The following is a 16433-nucleotide window of genomic DNA, read 5'->3' on the forward strand; positions in this document are numbered from 1 at the left end:
GGGATGAAAATGTCTAATGAATTGGTTACTTGTGACTCTCTCCCTCTGTTTCAACACGTTCACCTGTAGACAGCCAGGAAGTTCTTTCTGGTTCATGTTAGTGATCATATAGTAGGGTTTATGTTTAAGATAATTTGGAGTCTCCTTATTCTTTACTGTCAGGGCTAGGTATTCAGTTCCCTTCTCATCATACTTTTTCTTTATGATCTCACTTACCTTTTTTATGTCTCTGCTTCGGTACAAAGCAAGTATTTTAGCATATGGCAAAAGAATGTACTGAATATCCTTTACCTATGACACAATTGACCTGTGGTTTTAGGACTTGTGCATTGAGTTATTTTTTATTTAGAAAACAAAAGAAAACAAAATGGTCTTTGGAGAAAACTGGCACTTTTAGAGGTACAACTTGAGGCCTTGGAAGAGAACAAAGCTACCTGGTGAATGTGTTTAATGTGTTAAAAGAGCCATTAACATTGGCAATAATCAACTGAGCCAAATAGGTGCAGAGTAAGGAAAAGATTACTTAGCACACAACACTTTGTTATCCTGAAACTCTCCTATGACGGTGTGTTTATCAGTGGTAAAATTCCAGGAGTGGTAGGAAAACAGCACCCGCTTCTACTTTCATTGATTATTCAGCCTAACAAGAGGTATAGGAATTAGGTGATATCAAGAATATGTCATGCAAATTTAGCACATTTCATTTTTAAATGTTTATAATTTGCTGGAAATAATGATACAAAATTTATGTCATCATAATTTGAGTAATGGTGCTTTAACAGCTAGTTAGTTGGTTTCGGATGCCACTCCACAGAGCAAAATATTTGAGACTTCAACACTAGAGCAATGCTTACTTTTAATTAAGAGTTAATTATAATTCATTCAGTCATACCCCCTTCCCAGTTGCTCTCAGTTATGCTATGAAGGCCAAGCCCCCCAGCGATCCGTTATTACCTCATCTCCATTCTGGGCTCTGTGTATTTGCCAGTATGATGCAATCTCCTGGCTCCTTGTACTGCCAAAGCTCCTGGTCCGTGGTCAGCACACTTGAATCTATAAACTCTTGTCTGATTATTCATTTGTTTCCCTTGTTCCAGCAGAAATCCATCTCTTCCCAAAGGAGCTTCTTCTCCCTGTCTGGGTCTCAGAATCATTTTCATTCTCTCTTTGTGTAAGCTAGTTATTTTCCTCCTTGTGCTCATCGTGTTTTGTACTTATTTCATCCATTGATTTGTCTTATTGCCAGTTGACAGTGAGACTCCTCCCCTAGAAGGTCAGTCTGTTAGTGAGGACAGAGACCCCGTTTACCAGGCAACTCTTTTCTAGGGCCTGAAGCATTTTGAGAATGAATGAGTGAATGAATGATTATAGAGCTAAATGTTTGAAAATATTTTTAAAATGAATTCTATTTTTTGACTAAGTATGTGGATGCTGTGGTCACCAGTTTTACCTGATAAATTGAGGATTTGTCATTAGATAATGGCCTATTGCTGCTAAATAAATACCTTCTGTATAGGTTTGTCGGGTGGCCACATTTATTTTACTTGGTTTCTGAAGCATTTAGACTTCGCAGCAGGACATAATAAGGTAGTGATCCTATGTGACATAGCATGTTTGTTTATTCTCAGTAAAAAGTTGGAAATTTTACCCCCCTAAGAATGCACAGAATAGCACCTACATCTGCTTTAGCTGAACCAATGTATACACAATTCTAAGCTGCTACTACATTTCAAGCCAGGTATAAACAGGTCCTGGGGTAAAAACATCACAGTTTAGGACCGAAAATGGATGCCATATGAGGAAAGAGGAACCTCCTATTTTTCTTAAAAAATTTTTCACATTTATTTATTTTTGAGAGACAGAGAGAGACAGAGCATGCTCAGGGGAAGGCCAGAGAGAGAGGGAGACACAGAATATGAAGCAGGCTCCAGGCCCTGAGCTGTCAGCACAGAGCCTAACGTGGGGCTGGAACTCACACACGGAGAGAGCATGACCTGAGCTAAAGTTGGACGCTTAGCCAGCTGAGCCACCTGGATGCCCCAGAAACCTTCTATTTCTTTTCAGGACTGTAGTGGAAGGGGTAGCTCTGTTATAGCTACTACATTTTGTTCAGTTAAAACCCTGTCATGGAACTTAAAATGTCTGTATTACTTCAGGGCTTAGGAATTCCTAAGTAAGATTTTAAAGAAAGATGATGAACGCACGTACACACACACACACACACACACACACACACACAAATTCCTTTCAAAAGATCAGGAAGGTGTTCTCATGAAAAAAACAAAACAAAACATCATCATCAGTATATTTTTATGGAAGTCCCATAATTAACTAATTCACAGTAAATATAATAATGCTGAACCAACTAGGGCTATATATAACTCCATTGGTCCAATTAGTATCAGATTTCACATGTAATTAACACTCCAGAGGAAAGTGAGAGAAGCTAGAGTGAAAAGTCCATAGGAAAGTAGAGCAAAACTATTGGATCACATTACCTTATGTTGTTGCAAAGAGTAGAGAAAAGATTCCCCAAAACACAATTCAGTTTATTTTACAGCATAGAAAAATACAGCATGGATCATTTAAAAATAAAGTCATAATTACAGTGACTACAATTGAACAGATTCACTGAGCAAAACATTTTATTTTTATCTACAAGTTGAGAAACTGATGAAGCATAAAGGACAAATATGTATAATCAGTTGGAAAGTTGTCTGAGAGGGGGATTTTAGCAAAATAAAAGATTTGATGTGGTTCAATGGCATTCACCCAAGAAAGTTCCTGTTTCAAACTTACATTCATAACATAACACTTCATTGCTTTGCTGCTAAATCAACACAGTAGGGGAGCTCTACAGAAGGTCAAGCTCGAATCTAGTACCTTTTAAACAGTGTCCAAAAAAAGGGGTCTCCTGTTTTATATTTATAATTTTAATTACATATTACTATACTTTCCTCATAATCTTAAATTATATTGTAATTTATTGTGTTACGTGGTAAACTTTCTAAAGTGTGGGGTAGTTGATTACACTCTTATGAGCTCAGGAAAAACAACAATTTCTCAAGAACTGTTACTTAAGTAAACTGTTTTGAAATCTGTTTTGGGGCTGAGTCTGCATAGTACAACAATAAAGGTGAGGTAACTAAATATTTGAAAAGCCAAATGACTTTTTACAGGCAGTACAGGCAGTTGGTGACAGAGCTAGAACTTGTGTCACAGGCTGCAGCTTACAAGTGGTGGTCAGTGGCTGCTTCGGCTGTAAGTAATAAAGTCTTGTCTCAGACACAGGGATCTCATGGACTTCTGCAAGCGTCCATGGAACCATGACAGGCAAACACACTAAATTGTATAGTCATTTTAATGGGAATTCTTTGGATTCTAGGGCTCCTCTATACCATTAAACTTGTTTAAGTAGGATAAAATCTCAACCAGTGACTTCCCAAAGACTCCATTTTTCTGAAAATAAAACCCTTCTTCCTCCTGCTCCACTCCAAACAAACACAGAGTTAGGGCTGCTGAGCTCTCAGAATCTGTTTTCTTGTAATGTAAACCCATTGCCTTGGTCATGAGTAACTGGTCTCTTTGAATTCGTTAGAATTGGTATTGAAAGAACAAAATTATTCTTTCATGGGGAACTGGACCTGAGAGCATATGTACTGGAAGCTGTGAGCTAAAATCATGTTCTTCCAAGTGGATGACAAAGCAGAGAATACCATTTTGTACATTATTCATAAGATGACATATGTCTTACTTTGCCTCAGACATTCCCTGCTTATATCCGTTGTCTCAGTATAATTATTCGTAGTGTCTTCTCTCAAAATGGCCTGATTTGGAAGCTAAATTATATGGTCACCCTAATCACTCATGACTCTGATGGCAAATGATAGAAGCTGGACTTGAACAGCAGCTACCTCGATATCTCCCGGGGTTCCACCATCCAAAGTAAGACACAACTTTCAAGCACTTGGAAAGAGTGGCAAGATAGCATTTTCCTCTTTGTGGGAGCAAGTGCCTCTGAATGGGAATTCTCCTGTATCTTATCTTTGGTCAGGGGGAGCTCTGTTTTGACTTTGGTTCTCTTATAAGTGTTTCTGTGTAGGCCCTTGCTTACATAACACTTCATTGGTGATATGCAGAGTAGCTCACCCTACCATGTTGACCCTAGATATGATTGCTACATAGGCTGTTCTACCTTATGCTCTGGCTGTTGACTTTATGAATGAGGAGGCTAGGCAATCTTCACATGTAGGTACTGTCTACAAGAGGCCATGACTGTCATTGGAATTTTGACCACAATTCATGCATTCATCCTCTATAACGACTAAAGTCAACCTGCAGGGAGAAAGAAGAAGTGGATGCACAAAAGCGGTAGCACAGAGAGGGATGATACCTCAGGTTTCTTCCTAATGCTTTGATCACCATTGAAGCTACCTCTGAGGTGCATTCTTGCCTTAATTTCCATAGATGCCACCATTTCTTCATAATTGTAATACCTTTATGCTTACGTCTACTCCAAAACCTTTCGGTAACTGTCAACCCTTAAAGTCCTAATGCAACTTAGAATCTAAATTCATAATTAGAAGATTTAATTTTCATCTGTGATCAGGTCAGTAGCTGGAATTCATTTATTTATGCTTTTCCACATGAATATTGAATACTTAATGTATGCTAGACAGTGTGCTAGTTTCAGGGAATACAGTAAGACAGACATATTCCTACCTCCCTGAAGTCATCACACCTGGAATTAAAAACATGAGAACCTCCTCACTCGGCTTCAAAAGATTGATCAAATAATCAGAACTTTGTTTATGCATCCTGGGTATTCATAGCCTGTGAAGAGTCACTGAAATGAAAATCTCTGCTTAAGAATGGGTTCCATTCTAAAAAGACAGGTTTGGAAACATATGAGGGATATTTTTAAGCCAAAAAGATACATGCATAAATATTGTATATGTAAGCTGTGAGGAATTGTTAGTATAGAGTGGTTACTTTTTTAAAAAATATGCTTTATAGGTTCATTAGCTTTTACATCCCACCGTGTACACGTCTTTGAAATGGTTTTATATGGTTGTTACATGGGTTGGAATGGAAAACAGAATTGTACTCTGGAGAAAGGATTTTTTCTCAGAAGTCAGGGTGGGTATGGAGAAATTGTTCCAAGCCCAGGAAGAAGCTTGAGAGGGATTGGGAGGCAAGGGATCATTGAGATCATTTTCTCAGGCTAAGTGGGTGAGGCAAATAAGGAAATAGACTGACTGCCTGTAGTTCCCTTCTAATTCATTGTGCTCTTTGATATTTCTTAATTTATCTTCACTAAATGTAATTCCCAAGTACAGAACAGTCCAGGGGTTTTCTTTTATAGTGTGCACATTAAGTCAACAGATGAGGCAGAACAAGAATTGGAGCGAGATCAGCACTACTTAGGCCCATCAGGGACCTCCTGAGAACAATGTGGACTTAGTTTAGGGCTTCTAGGAATACTGATGGAAAATCTTCCAAGTTTATCAAGGAGTTGGGCTAGCAGAGTTTAGACAACTATAGGCCAGTCTTTGGGTTCTAAATAGGCAACACTATGCAGCATATGACCCACAAAACCTGAAACTGTATTTGGCTGTCTCTATTAAGCCCACTTAAGATGGAAACCCTGATGGAATGTTCCTTTATCCTCTACCTGTGGGTAGTGAAATGCAGACAAGATGTATTCCCTCAGGAAGAGTCCACAGAGATGTGACTATTGGCTGACAATCCTTGCTAATGATATTGATAATCGTATTGAGAGTTCATCAGGGACACTCACTGTTCCAGTGCTTTTTGTACACTATTCATATAATTCTCACAAACACATGTGACAGATACTATTATCCCCATTTATAGATGAGGAAGCTAAAGCAGGGAGGGTTAAAGTTTACCTGTGTAAAGTCACAGCCAGGAAGTGACAGAGCTAAAATTTGAACTTGGGCCTTCTGGCTATAGAGAACAGACTTTAATAATTTTTTCGCCTCTCCTAATGGTAGTAGGCTGGTGGCAGTCAGTTCTTGGTCCACAGTAGGTGCTCAATGAATAAATAATTGACTGACCACTGGACTCATGGCAAGCTCTCTTTGATTTGCCAAAAGGTGGGCTAATCCTAAAATGTGTGGTCAGATAGTGCATATGTAGAAGACTGGCCCTGCCCTTTCCCCTCCATATTGTATCTATTAAAGATGGAAACCTTGTGGATCTTGAGAAATGTTCTTAATCTTAGACCTAAAAAGTTCTTTTTGAGTCACATATCCCTTGAAAATCATATAAAAGCTTAAAATTGTCTCCACATAAAAATGCTCACACAAATTTTTTTGGCATAATGTATGGTACTGTTTAGAGCTCTAGAATCGTCCAGGAATAGCAACAGTAGTTTTTGAGGAGTAACTTTGAACATTGATACCTTTTACTTTCAAGTGAGTTATACAACTGCTTAATTCAGGGAAAATTGTATTCACATTTTATTGAGGTAGTTGCTTTTGTTTTTCCCCTTCAGGAGAAAGCTCTGTGCCAGTGTTACAGTTGGCTGTGGTCACTAGCTGGCTGCCTGGTAACGGCACAGTTTGTGCATTCCATGGCGGAGCTCCAAAGAGGCCGAGTGCTCCACTGGGGAGCGGATGTATGAGCTCCAGGTTTCTGACATGAACATTACTGATGATGCCCCTGCTGAAAGACCTCATTATTGTCATGGCAAATACTGGGAGAACAAAGAGACCATTGTCATAACAGAGGACTATCTGTTATTGTTAATTGAATATTTTTGATTATGGTATTAGGTTGGTTAGGGTATTACGGCATGTCTTTTGGGGGGCATGGGTTCATTTGTGCAGCTTCTTTTAATACAGGAACTAAGTAGCACATGCTCACACACTCACACGTCCTTTATCTGAGTTGTGGTGAATGACAGCTGCAAACTGTTGCCATCTATTTGAAGAGTTCACAGTCTTTGGGGGAGAGGGCAGAGGTGAGGAGTATATGAAAAATGGCATGAATTTTGATATCTTTTTCACATTTAAGATTCTCTGTAAAATGATATAATTTGAATCAACACGAAGTTCTTCATGAGATTGTAGAGATATAAACATGATTTATTGCTGGAATCGATGTGTTTCCAATCTCAGGCAAAGACTAGAAGCATTGGACAACTTCGGAAAGTGGGTGATTACATTATCTCTGTGAAACCACACATTCTTTATAACAAGGAAGAGCTGTAGGATGAGTGGAAACAACACTGGATGGAGGGATGAAGACCCAGATTCAGTTCCTGGTCTTTCATTAACAACCTTTGTGATCTTCAACAGGCAACTCCCTCCCTGAGATTTCGCCATAAACAGGGGTTGAGCTGTAAGGTCTTTGTGAGCTCTGAAATACTATTATTTTGTGAACAAACAAGACCTTAAGTTTTTATTATTGTTTTCAGTTGTTCCAGAGCACTTAAATCTGACAATTGAACTCCCTGAAACTTGTTTTCCTTGTTCCACTAGTAAGGGCATGGGACTTCCAAGTGCATCACAACATCATGGCTCCACACTGGGATTGCTCCACTAAGAAATGAGGTCACTACTTAGAATTTACTTTTGAATTTCTCTGAATGTTACTTCCAGGGCAGGACATTCTTGATTTATTTTGTGTTTTCCCTTTGCAGTGTGACAGATATTCAGGTAATAATTCAGGTAATCATACAATGCATTTTTTGAGTTTGCTCCCCTAAATTCAGCCTACTTCCTTCCTTATTTTTATAGCAATAATTGTTATTATTTTCTTTCATCTGGGAAGTCCTGGGAGGTAGTTGGGTTAGTTGATTGTAGGATGACCTGACAGAGAGGACCTTGTTTAGCTGTATTATTTATTCACCATTTAAGCCACTTCATTTCCATGATCTTAATTTTTCCAAATATCAGCTTCCCATATCATGGCCTATAGGCATTCTGGGAAGCCTACAGTCAAAGGAAAGAATGGAAAATTTAGCAAAGAATACAAAAAAGAAATTAACTTTTATTGAATTTATGCTTTCAAAAGACATGGGTATGGAACATACTATTTTTTGATGCTAACACGAGCAGCCTGAGGGGCAGAAACGTGAGATATTAATGATGTTGATAGATATTCTATTTTCTGAATGTCGCATTAGATGTTGGTGCTTTGGTTCAAAAACAAAGTGATAATATTATCACAAAATTTTAATGTTTTGGAGGAACATTCAGTTGAATGCTATGTAATAAAAAATGTTTTTGTTTCTTCCCACAACAGGCTGGTAGTGATTTTGTGGGTCCTTTCTCTTAAGATTAGGGTTTCTTTTACATTCTGGTCTCCTCTAGAGGTCGATTCATGAAGTCTTGAATAGCCTGATGCAAAGGAAGCCACTTTTTGATAGATGCTTTCAGCGCTGTAATCCAGCTGTAGAAATAACAGTACAGGCCAGTTCATTTAAAAAAAATTGGACTGTAGGAAGATGAAATGTTAAAAAATCGTTTAAATTTATTTTCTAATAATTTCTCTCGGTTATTTAGTTTGAAATCAATATAGTAAACCCTCATCCTTAGGTTTGGATTGAATGAAAGGTAAAACACCAAATGCAGAGTATGTAATGTTTAGCAAAGAAGTAAAACTATGTTCATATAAATACTAGGATGAGAAGAATGTTCAATGTTTGTAGACAGTGATTAATGGAGCTATAGGGCTTTTGCAATTATTAATAGTACTTTACTGTTCCTATAGAAATTTCAAATTCAGTTGATCAAATATAGAGTTATCAAGTATTGGCATTAGGGCAAAATATTCCTTTATTACATTCTATTAACCACAGCAAACTCTCTAGGTTAGCTTCCCTCTCTTTTCTATTTCCTTCTTTTCATTTTATTTGGTGATGGTTTATAAAGTGTACCCATATAGAATTTATTCTAAGGGTAATTAGCACGTGTCATGTTTTTAAAAGAAAGGTTGGGTCAGATAAGCTTGGGTAGTGGGAGTTATGAAGAGGTAACCAGGATTCTTTCTAGCAGGGTGTGTCAGGAACATTGATAAGTTAATATGTTTTGTGATTCTCTATGGAAATATGATATGTATCATTTCCTAAAAACTATTTTGCAGGAGTAGGGCATCTTGTGGAGCCAGAATGCCATGAACCACACTTTGCAAAACTCTACTCGTATGCTTTGAAGTATTTCTCTAGTGACTCACTATTGCTTCCTATCGATAATATTGACTCATGGATTTGGCAGTGAAATCTAACTGTTCAACCTCCACTCTTAGAGAAGACAGTGGATTTTAACAGATAAGTGTTAATTTTATTTTACTGACCCTTTTTCTAATATGCCAGCTGGAGTCTTACCTTCAAGGGAACCATCTTAGTTTGCCACCCAGATTGTATAGCATAAGCCCAAGGAAAAAGATCTTGGCAAAATATCTAGCAATTCTATATTCATTAACCTCCCACTCTAGCCTATCCTTAGGAATGAGTGGTGCAGACAAGGTTTACATAATGGGAGAAGGTAGGGAGACTCCTCTCTTCCCTAAAGGTTACTGGCTAGAAATCCTGAAATTCTGCTTTCAGAGTTTATTTCTTTGAGTTAAAGCAATGCATTTGGTTCTTGTAAATACCCATGGAAATTTTACCATGTCCTCTGTTTTAATAAATGACTGTGAATTTCTTTATTAGATCTTTTTAACCCAGACAGTTGGGAGAAAGCATCTGGATGAGGTGAGGGATGGTCATCAAGTAGTTGATAGTAGGAATGAGAGATGGAGGGCACAGGACGTCTTGAGTACTGAAATTAGATGGAGGATGATCCTCTAGGTACCAGAGAATCCTTCTTTTGCCTTATGGTTTTGTCTCTTTTGACTCTACTGCTATTTTTTCCCCCAAATCATCATGAACCCAAGTGCCCATGTGTGCATGTCAAAGTGGATACTGAACATATTGAATTAGATAGGTAAGTTCTATATCCTTCAATGGCTTATAACAAAGCTGAACAACTGACCAAATTCGGATGGACATATCAATAAGAGTTGTATGAAAGGAGGTGAGACAGCAAATCTGAATTAATAACATAATATTCATGGAAAACTGTGTTAGTAGATTTTTTTTTTATGTTTAAGTCTGAGCCCATTGCCTTGGGGAGAATTGTGCACTCCTTTTCCACTTAAAGTACTTCTGGAGGAATCATCTTCTATGCATTGCAAGAAAAAACAATCCTGGGGAGTATTAGCTATGAAGACTATGCAAGAAAGGGAGAGAGTTAACTGAAGATGGGAACTGAAGTTGGAGAGTAAGGGTAAGGGTTTTGCTAAGAAGACTTATCAAAGCAGATGAAGAAGAAATATGCAGACCTTGACTTACCGTTGGTTTTCTGTATTATTTTCTGCACAGAAATAGAAAGTCTTGAACTCTTCAGATGGAGGTTTGAGTTCAATTACTGACTGCTTGAAGCTAAGTATCTGCTCGTTCACCCTGTATCCTTGCAGATATAGACCACCTACAGAGGGTGAAAGAAAAAAAAATGAGAATAGGGAAAGAGTAAGATGGGGGGAAAAAGGGAATCTGAAAAAGCATCAAGAAAACTTTGTATCTGAAGGAATCTCTAATTCTAGGTGTCTAATTTTATAGATGAAGACACTGAGACTCGGAAGAATATGTAATTGAAGGTCCTCCACTAACAATTAATGGCAAGACTGGTAATACAGGTGGATTTCCCAGTTTTCATTTTTGTGGTCTTCTCATTACGTGTTCAGTATTTAGCTTGGGTTACTGTGGATCTAAGCCAGGTACTTTACCTGGAGGACACATTTTGAAATAAACTTTTTGGTATCAAAGAGTGACACCTGCAATATCACATTAGAGGAAAATTAAATACTATTTGCTTAGGCAGAACCATTAAAACAGCTTTCCTGAATAATAATAGAGATTGCCAGCAGTTTCTAAAACCAATGTAGATTCTCACCTTCTTTGTGAATATGCAAAGCACATTTAAAATATGAACCTACAGGGTGATATGAGGGAGACAACTTGAATTAAAATGAGAATAAATGACTGGTTTTGGAAGATAATTTTTTTTCCCCATGGTCCTTTGAGTCCAAGTTAGTGGTTATATATTTCTTGGCCTGAATTTCGTTTCCATTATCTGGGGGTAGAGAAAGGATATTGGTCTGGGGGAAGAGGCTAAAAACTCAAAACCTTTATGTGTTTTATAGTGTCTTGATGCTCTGTGGTAACCTGAATCTCATGTACACAATCTAGGTAACGTCATTAATATCAGTGATTAGATGTTTAAACCTGTTTCTTGCTCTTGCCAACTCTTGTTCTAATCTCCCACTTCCTCCCAGGAGCCACTTTAGTGCATTGTACTAACAAAATACAAAAATACAACTTGGATGCTTGCTCTATCTGGTAGTTATTCTATACCAAAACGAAACCATGAAGGAAAAATTTCATCCTTTTGACTATGACTGACCTTTGTTTTCCTTTTGGTTATATTTGGTACTGATGTATATACTGTCCGGAAGTCAGACATTTTTTCTTTTTAAACCGAAAGAGTGGCTTTTGGACTTTAAAATTTGTCTGTTTTATAGGGGGGGGGGTTACTTTTTTTAAAAATTTTTTTTCTTAAAATTTGTTTGTTTATTTATTTATTTATTTATTTATTTATTTATTTTATTTTTTTTTATGAAGTTTATTGTCAAATTGTTTTTTTTTTCCAAATTGGTTTCCATACAACACCCAGTGCTCATCCCAAAAGGTGCCCTCCTCAATACCCATCACCCACCCTTCCCTCTCTCCCACCCCCCATCAACCCTCAGTTTGTTCTCAGTTTTTAAGAGTCTCTTATGCTTTGGCTCTCTTCCACTCTAACCCCCTTTTTTTTTTTTCCCTTCCCCTCGCCCATGGGTTTCTGTTAAGTTTCTCAGGATCCACATAAGAGTGAAACCATATGGTATCTGTCTTTCTCAGTATGGCTTATTTCACTTAGCTGCACACTCTCCAGTTCCATCCATGTTGCTACAAAGGGCCATATTTCATTCTTTCTCATTGCCATGTAGTACTCCATTGTGTATGTAAACCACAATTTTTTTTTATCCATTCATCAGTTGATGGACATTTAGGCTCTTTCCATAATTTGGCTATTGTGGGCACCTGAGTGGCTCAGTTGGTTAAGCATCTGACTATGGCTCAGGTCATGATCTTATAGGAGGGGTTTAGATGCAATACTAAATTAAATTTTTTTTATTTAAAAAGAGTGAGTTTCAAAGCTAACTTCTAGAAATGCATTCATTTCAGAAATGGTTAGATTTTTTTTCCCCTTTAGTAGGTCCCAGTAAAATGGCATTTATAAAAATCAGAGAGTTACTTGTGTCTTTGTGCTAATCTACACTACACAACATGAAATTCACACATTTGAAGTGGGCAATGATTTTTAGTTTATTTATGGAGTGGTGTGACCATCACCATAATCTAATTTTAGAACATTTTCATCACCTCAAAAAGAAACTCCATACCCATTAGCAGTCATTCCCCATTTGCTGCCCCAACCTAACACTAGGTGACTCTAACCTACTTTCTATCTCTATGGATTTGCTTTTCCTGGGACACTTAATATAAATGGAATCATACAATATGCAGTCTTTTGTGACTGGCTTCTTTTATCCGGTATGATGTTTTCAAGTTTCATCCATGTTGCATCATGTATCAGTACTTCATTCCTTTTTATGGATAAATGCTATTCCGTTGTATGGGTATACCACATTTTATTTATCTATTTGTTAGTTCATGGATGGACATTTGAGTTTTCTTCATTTTCATGACTATAATGATTAACATTATAAATACTTGTATACAAATTTTTGCATAGATATATATTGTGGGGTATATCCTAGAAGTAGAATAAGCAATGTGCTAGATGTGTCAGGACTATAGGCTACCCAAAGACATATCCAAGGGTTATTTTGCTGTCTTAATTCTCTGCTCCCAACAATAGCACAATGCATTTATATTACTGTACTGGTTTCTGACATCTTCTTACTTGTGAGATTTCCCTTTCTCATATGTCTAAGCAGATATGAATACCCTCTTCTGTCCCTACACTTTTTGAGAATGGATAGAAAGTTTTGTCCAAAAATATGTCTGCTACAAACAGGAAAGTTTCTGACCCCTTTTCTAACCAGTTGCAGGGTAGAAATGATTGGCAGTAAAGACGTCTGACTATAACCCTATTACCTCATTTGAGGTGACCTCATTGGTCCAGTCTCTATCTGTTATTAAGTAGCAGCAATAAATAGCAAGCTGGCGCAACATTTGGACAGAGATTTCTCAGAAGAACTATGCAAGCATTAAGTGTTCCATTTGTTGCAATAATGTAAAATATATCTGAGAAGTGCACATAGACCTTGATGTGATTTATGCAAGAACAATAGTTAAGTCACAATTTGTTACTTTCAGCTTTTGCTGGAGAGAGATAAGAGGGAAAAAAATCAAGTATATGGTGAATGACAAGGAGCCTGAGGGCCTATGAAGAGGCGTTTGACCAAAGGGCTTTTGGAAATACTTGTACAGTGGCTTTTTAATATTAGCCAGCATAGGAGAGGCAGTGATGCATATTGTTAAAGTACGAGCACTTTCCTTGACAGTAAGCACAGACTTCAGGGAGCTGACCAGTGCTATTTCTACAACTCTTACAATACACATAGAGGCATGTTTATCTAGCTGAAAGTACAATGTGAGATTCGCATTTACCCTGTTTTTTCCAGGAAATTAGGGCCATGTGGCTTCTCACGTCGTGTACTTTCCCCTTGCACTGTTATCGTTTCCCTGCCTTCTCTTTGCTGTCCCCGGGATTGTCTCAGTCCCTCAGGTGACTGTTACAGTAAATAAGTCAGGTCCCAAATACTACACATACCTTTAGAAGAAATATCATGTGAGGTGTCCGGGATCTCTTATAAAGAAGATAAATCAATGGGATAAAATTAATATAAAATAAAATGAAAATAAAGCAGTAAAGCCTCTGAGATGCTGTGGTCAGGGGACCATGTCTCTATGAAGTGGTGACCACAGAAAGTTGAGTCTTAATAACAAAGCAACTAATATCCTAGGTGGATGACAAAGATAATCGAAAGGAAAGAACCTAAGATTCTGAACACAAAACTGACCAGGAATGCAGAGACAATGTTTTTGTACATGAGTATTTTTCCAGGCTTTTTGCCTGTGATCCAAAGATGGAATAAATACAGAGCTCTATGGGTTTTCATACAGTTAGACCAAAAGTTTTGTGGAACATTGTGATGTACCATGATATTTTCTATTCAATTAAATTCTATTCTGTTGTACTTTTTTTTTTTTTAATGTTTAGTTATTTTTGAGAGAAAGAGAGAGAATGATAAAACCTGAGCGGGGGAGGGGCAGAGAGAGAGGGAGACACAGAATCCGAAGCAGGCTCTAGGCTCCAAGCTGTCAGCACAGAGCCCGACATGGGGCTCGAACCCACAAACTGTGAGATCATGACCTGAGCCAAAGTTGGACGTTTAACCAACTGAGCCAGCCAGGAGCCCTTATTCTGTTATACTTTTAAATACTCGCCACAACCTACTACATTGACTGCATGGCTCAGTAAGGGGGTAAAAACCTGTGGTTTGACGAATAATGCTATAAATAGTAACCAGGGCCTGTTTCACTGGGCTGGAGAACAAGGAACCAAGCAAGGGTAGGATATGCAAAAGCCAAGCAGAGCTTGGACAATACAAGTGAAGGAGGAACTATAGATCAGACCAGCACAAAGGTCATTCACTTAGCATAACCTGGAAGAACTGAGTATAAGTATTAGAACTCTGTACAATCTTTATAAATATAATGATTCACATTCCATGCATATAAAAATGATTACATTCAACTGAGTACTTTATTTTATTTTTAATTGATTCATTTTAGTGCCTGTGGTGTTCATGGCACAGCATAGGTTCAGCCCTAACTCAATAAATTTCTTCACTGTCCTTACAATTCCCAGTTGTTGTGATAAATAGCTGGACTGTGTGGATCATGGCTATGGCAGCCAATGTGCTGATTTCCAGAGACTAGATGCCAAATACTGAGTACTACTTTAAGAAGACTAATTTCTGGCAGGGAGTGCTATATATAGCATTATGGCTAAGAGTTTGGGCATAAGGATTTGGATAGCATTTGCTCAAATTTTGTCCCCTAACAGCTGGGTGACCACATCAGCATGTTAGTTAATTTCTCTAAGCCTTAGTTTCTGACTTATAATGGGGCAATAACCGTGGATGTTTTGCAAATATTAGTTTTAGATGATGAGCATAAGGTACTTATTTAAGTGCTGGACACACAGGAAGCATTCAGTGAGACATACTTTCTGCCACCAATACACCTGAGCAGAATGATCCAGGCCTCTCAAAAAAATGCGGCTCCCCAGGGCAGTGGTTCTTAGTGGACAGTAGAGAGAAGCATTTCTCTTTTGGGGATTTTCCACAGGAGATTTCGATATGCCTCTGTCTCAGCTTGGGTCTCACTGTGCCGGATCATTGGCTACAGGCCTCAGGTCACGATGCAAGTTAAGATGTATAAGATTGAGAAGGGCTCTTAGGAAAAGAATGTAAACCTCAATGCAAAATTCCAATCTTGGGAAGGGTAAAGCACCCCAGAAGAGCTCCTGCACAGCCACCTTAATGCTAATGAAGAGTGAGCTGCTGATTAACCTTGGGAGAGCTTCCATCCGGACCCAGCAGCTGTCAGGGTGAGAGTGGGGAGGAGGTGGAAGTAAAGTGTATTTTCTGGCACAAGGTGCATGCTTAGGCAAATGGCACTTTTTATTCAAGAAAGAGTAGAGTCATGTAAAACCCTAAATCACAGGCCTCGATTTTAGAACATGGCCTAGACATAGCATTTTCTTTTGGAATTTCAGTAAGAAAAATGTTCTTTTAATCCATATTTGAGATAATTTAAGCTAGAAATGGAGGGCCCGTGGACATAGGAATATTTAAGATGTATGGCTGGTTAAGAATGAATGGGCTTGGATTAAATATTTTTATTAGTCACAGAATGATCTTTTTTAAGAGAGGAATTAAAAATAGATAGAAATTAGGTAACTTCCTAGGGCTAGAAAGAGTATGATGTGTCAGAAAGACTAGGCATCTAGTGGCCTGAGTTCTGGTTTTGCCTTTGAATTGATTTTCCAATCTTCTAACCATTCTCTACTATTACATGAGGGGATGACAAACTACTCACACTTCATGGGAGTAATGGCCACTTGGGGTCATTTAATCATTGATTCATTGATTCATTCATTAAAAATACATAGTATAGGGTCATCTTTGGAGCATATAGTCCCTTAGAAGAGATAATATGGCTCTCTGGAGGTAACATACAAGGTAGAGAGTGGTAAGTGTCACAAGATGGGTAAATGTGGAAG

The 16433-nt window shown here is 38.0% G+C and overlaps 1 protein-coding gene across 1 annotated transcript in view; it reads right to left on the minus strand.

The window, feature by feature from the left end:
* Positions 1 to 7999: 7999 nt before the first annotated feature.
* LOC123609314 overlaps positions 8000 to 16433 on the minus strand; it is a 110422-nt gene continuing 101988 nt past the window's right edge. The window contains exons 11-12 of the mRNA XM_045500342.1: positions 10364 to 10499; positions 8000 to 8421 (exon numbers count right to left, since the gene is read on the minus strand). Coding sequence (XP_045356298.1) covers positions 8322 to 8421; positions 10364 to 10499 — 236 coding nt within the window. The 3' untranslated portion in view covers positions 8000 to 8321. The remainder of the gene's footprint in view (positions 8422 to 10363; positions 10500 to 16433) is intronic.

Source organism: Leopardus geoffroyi, chromosome A1 (assembly GCF_018350155.1).
Source record: "Leopardus geoffroyi isolate Oge1 chromosome A1, O.geoffroyi_Oge1_pat1.0, whole genome shotgun sequence".
Taxonomy (NCBI): Eukaryota; Metazoa; Chordata; class Mammalia; order Carnivora; family Felidae; genus Leopardus; species Leopardus geoffroyi.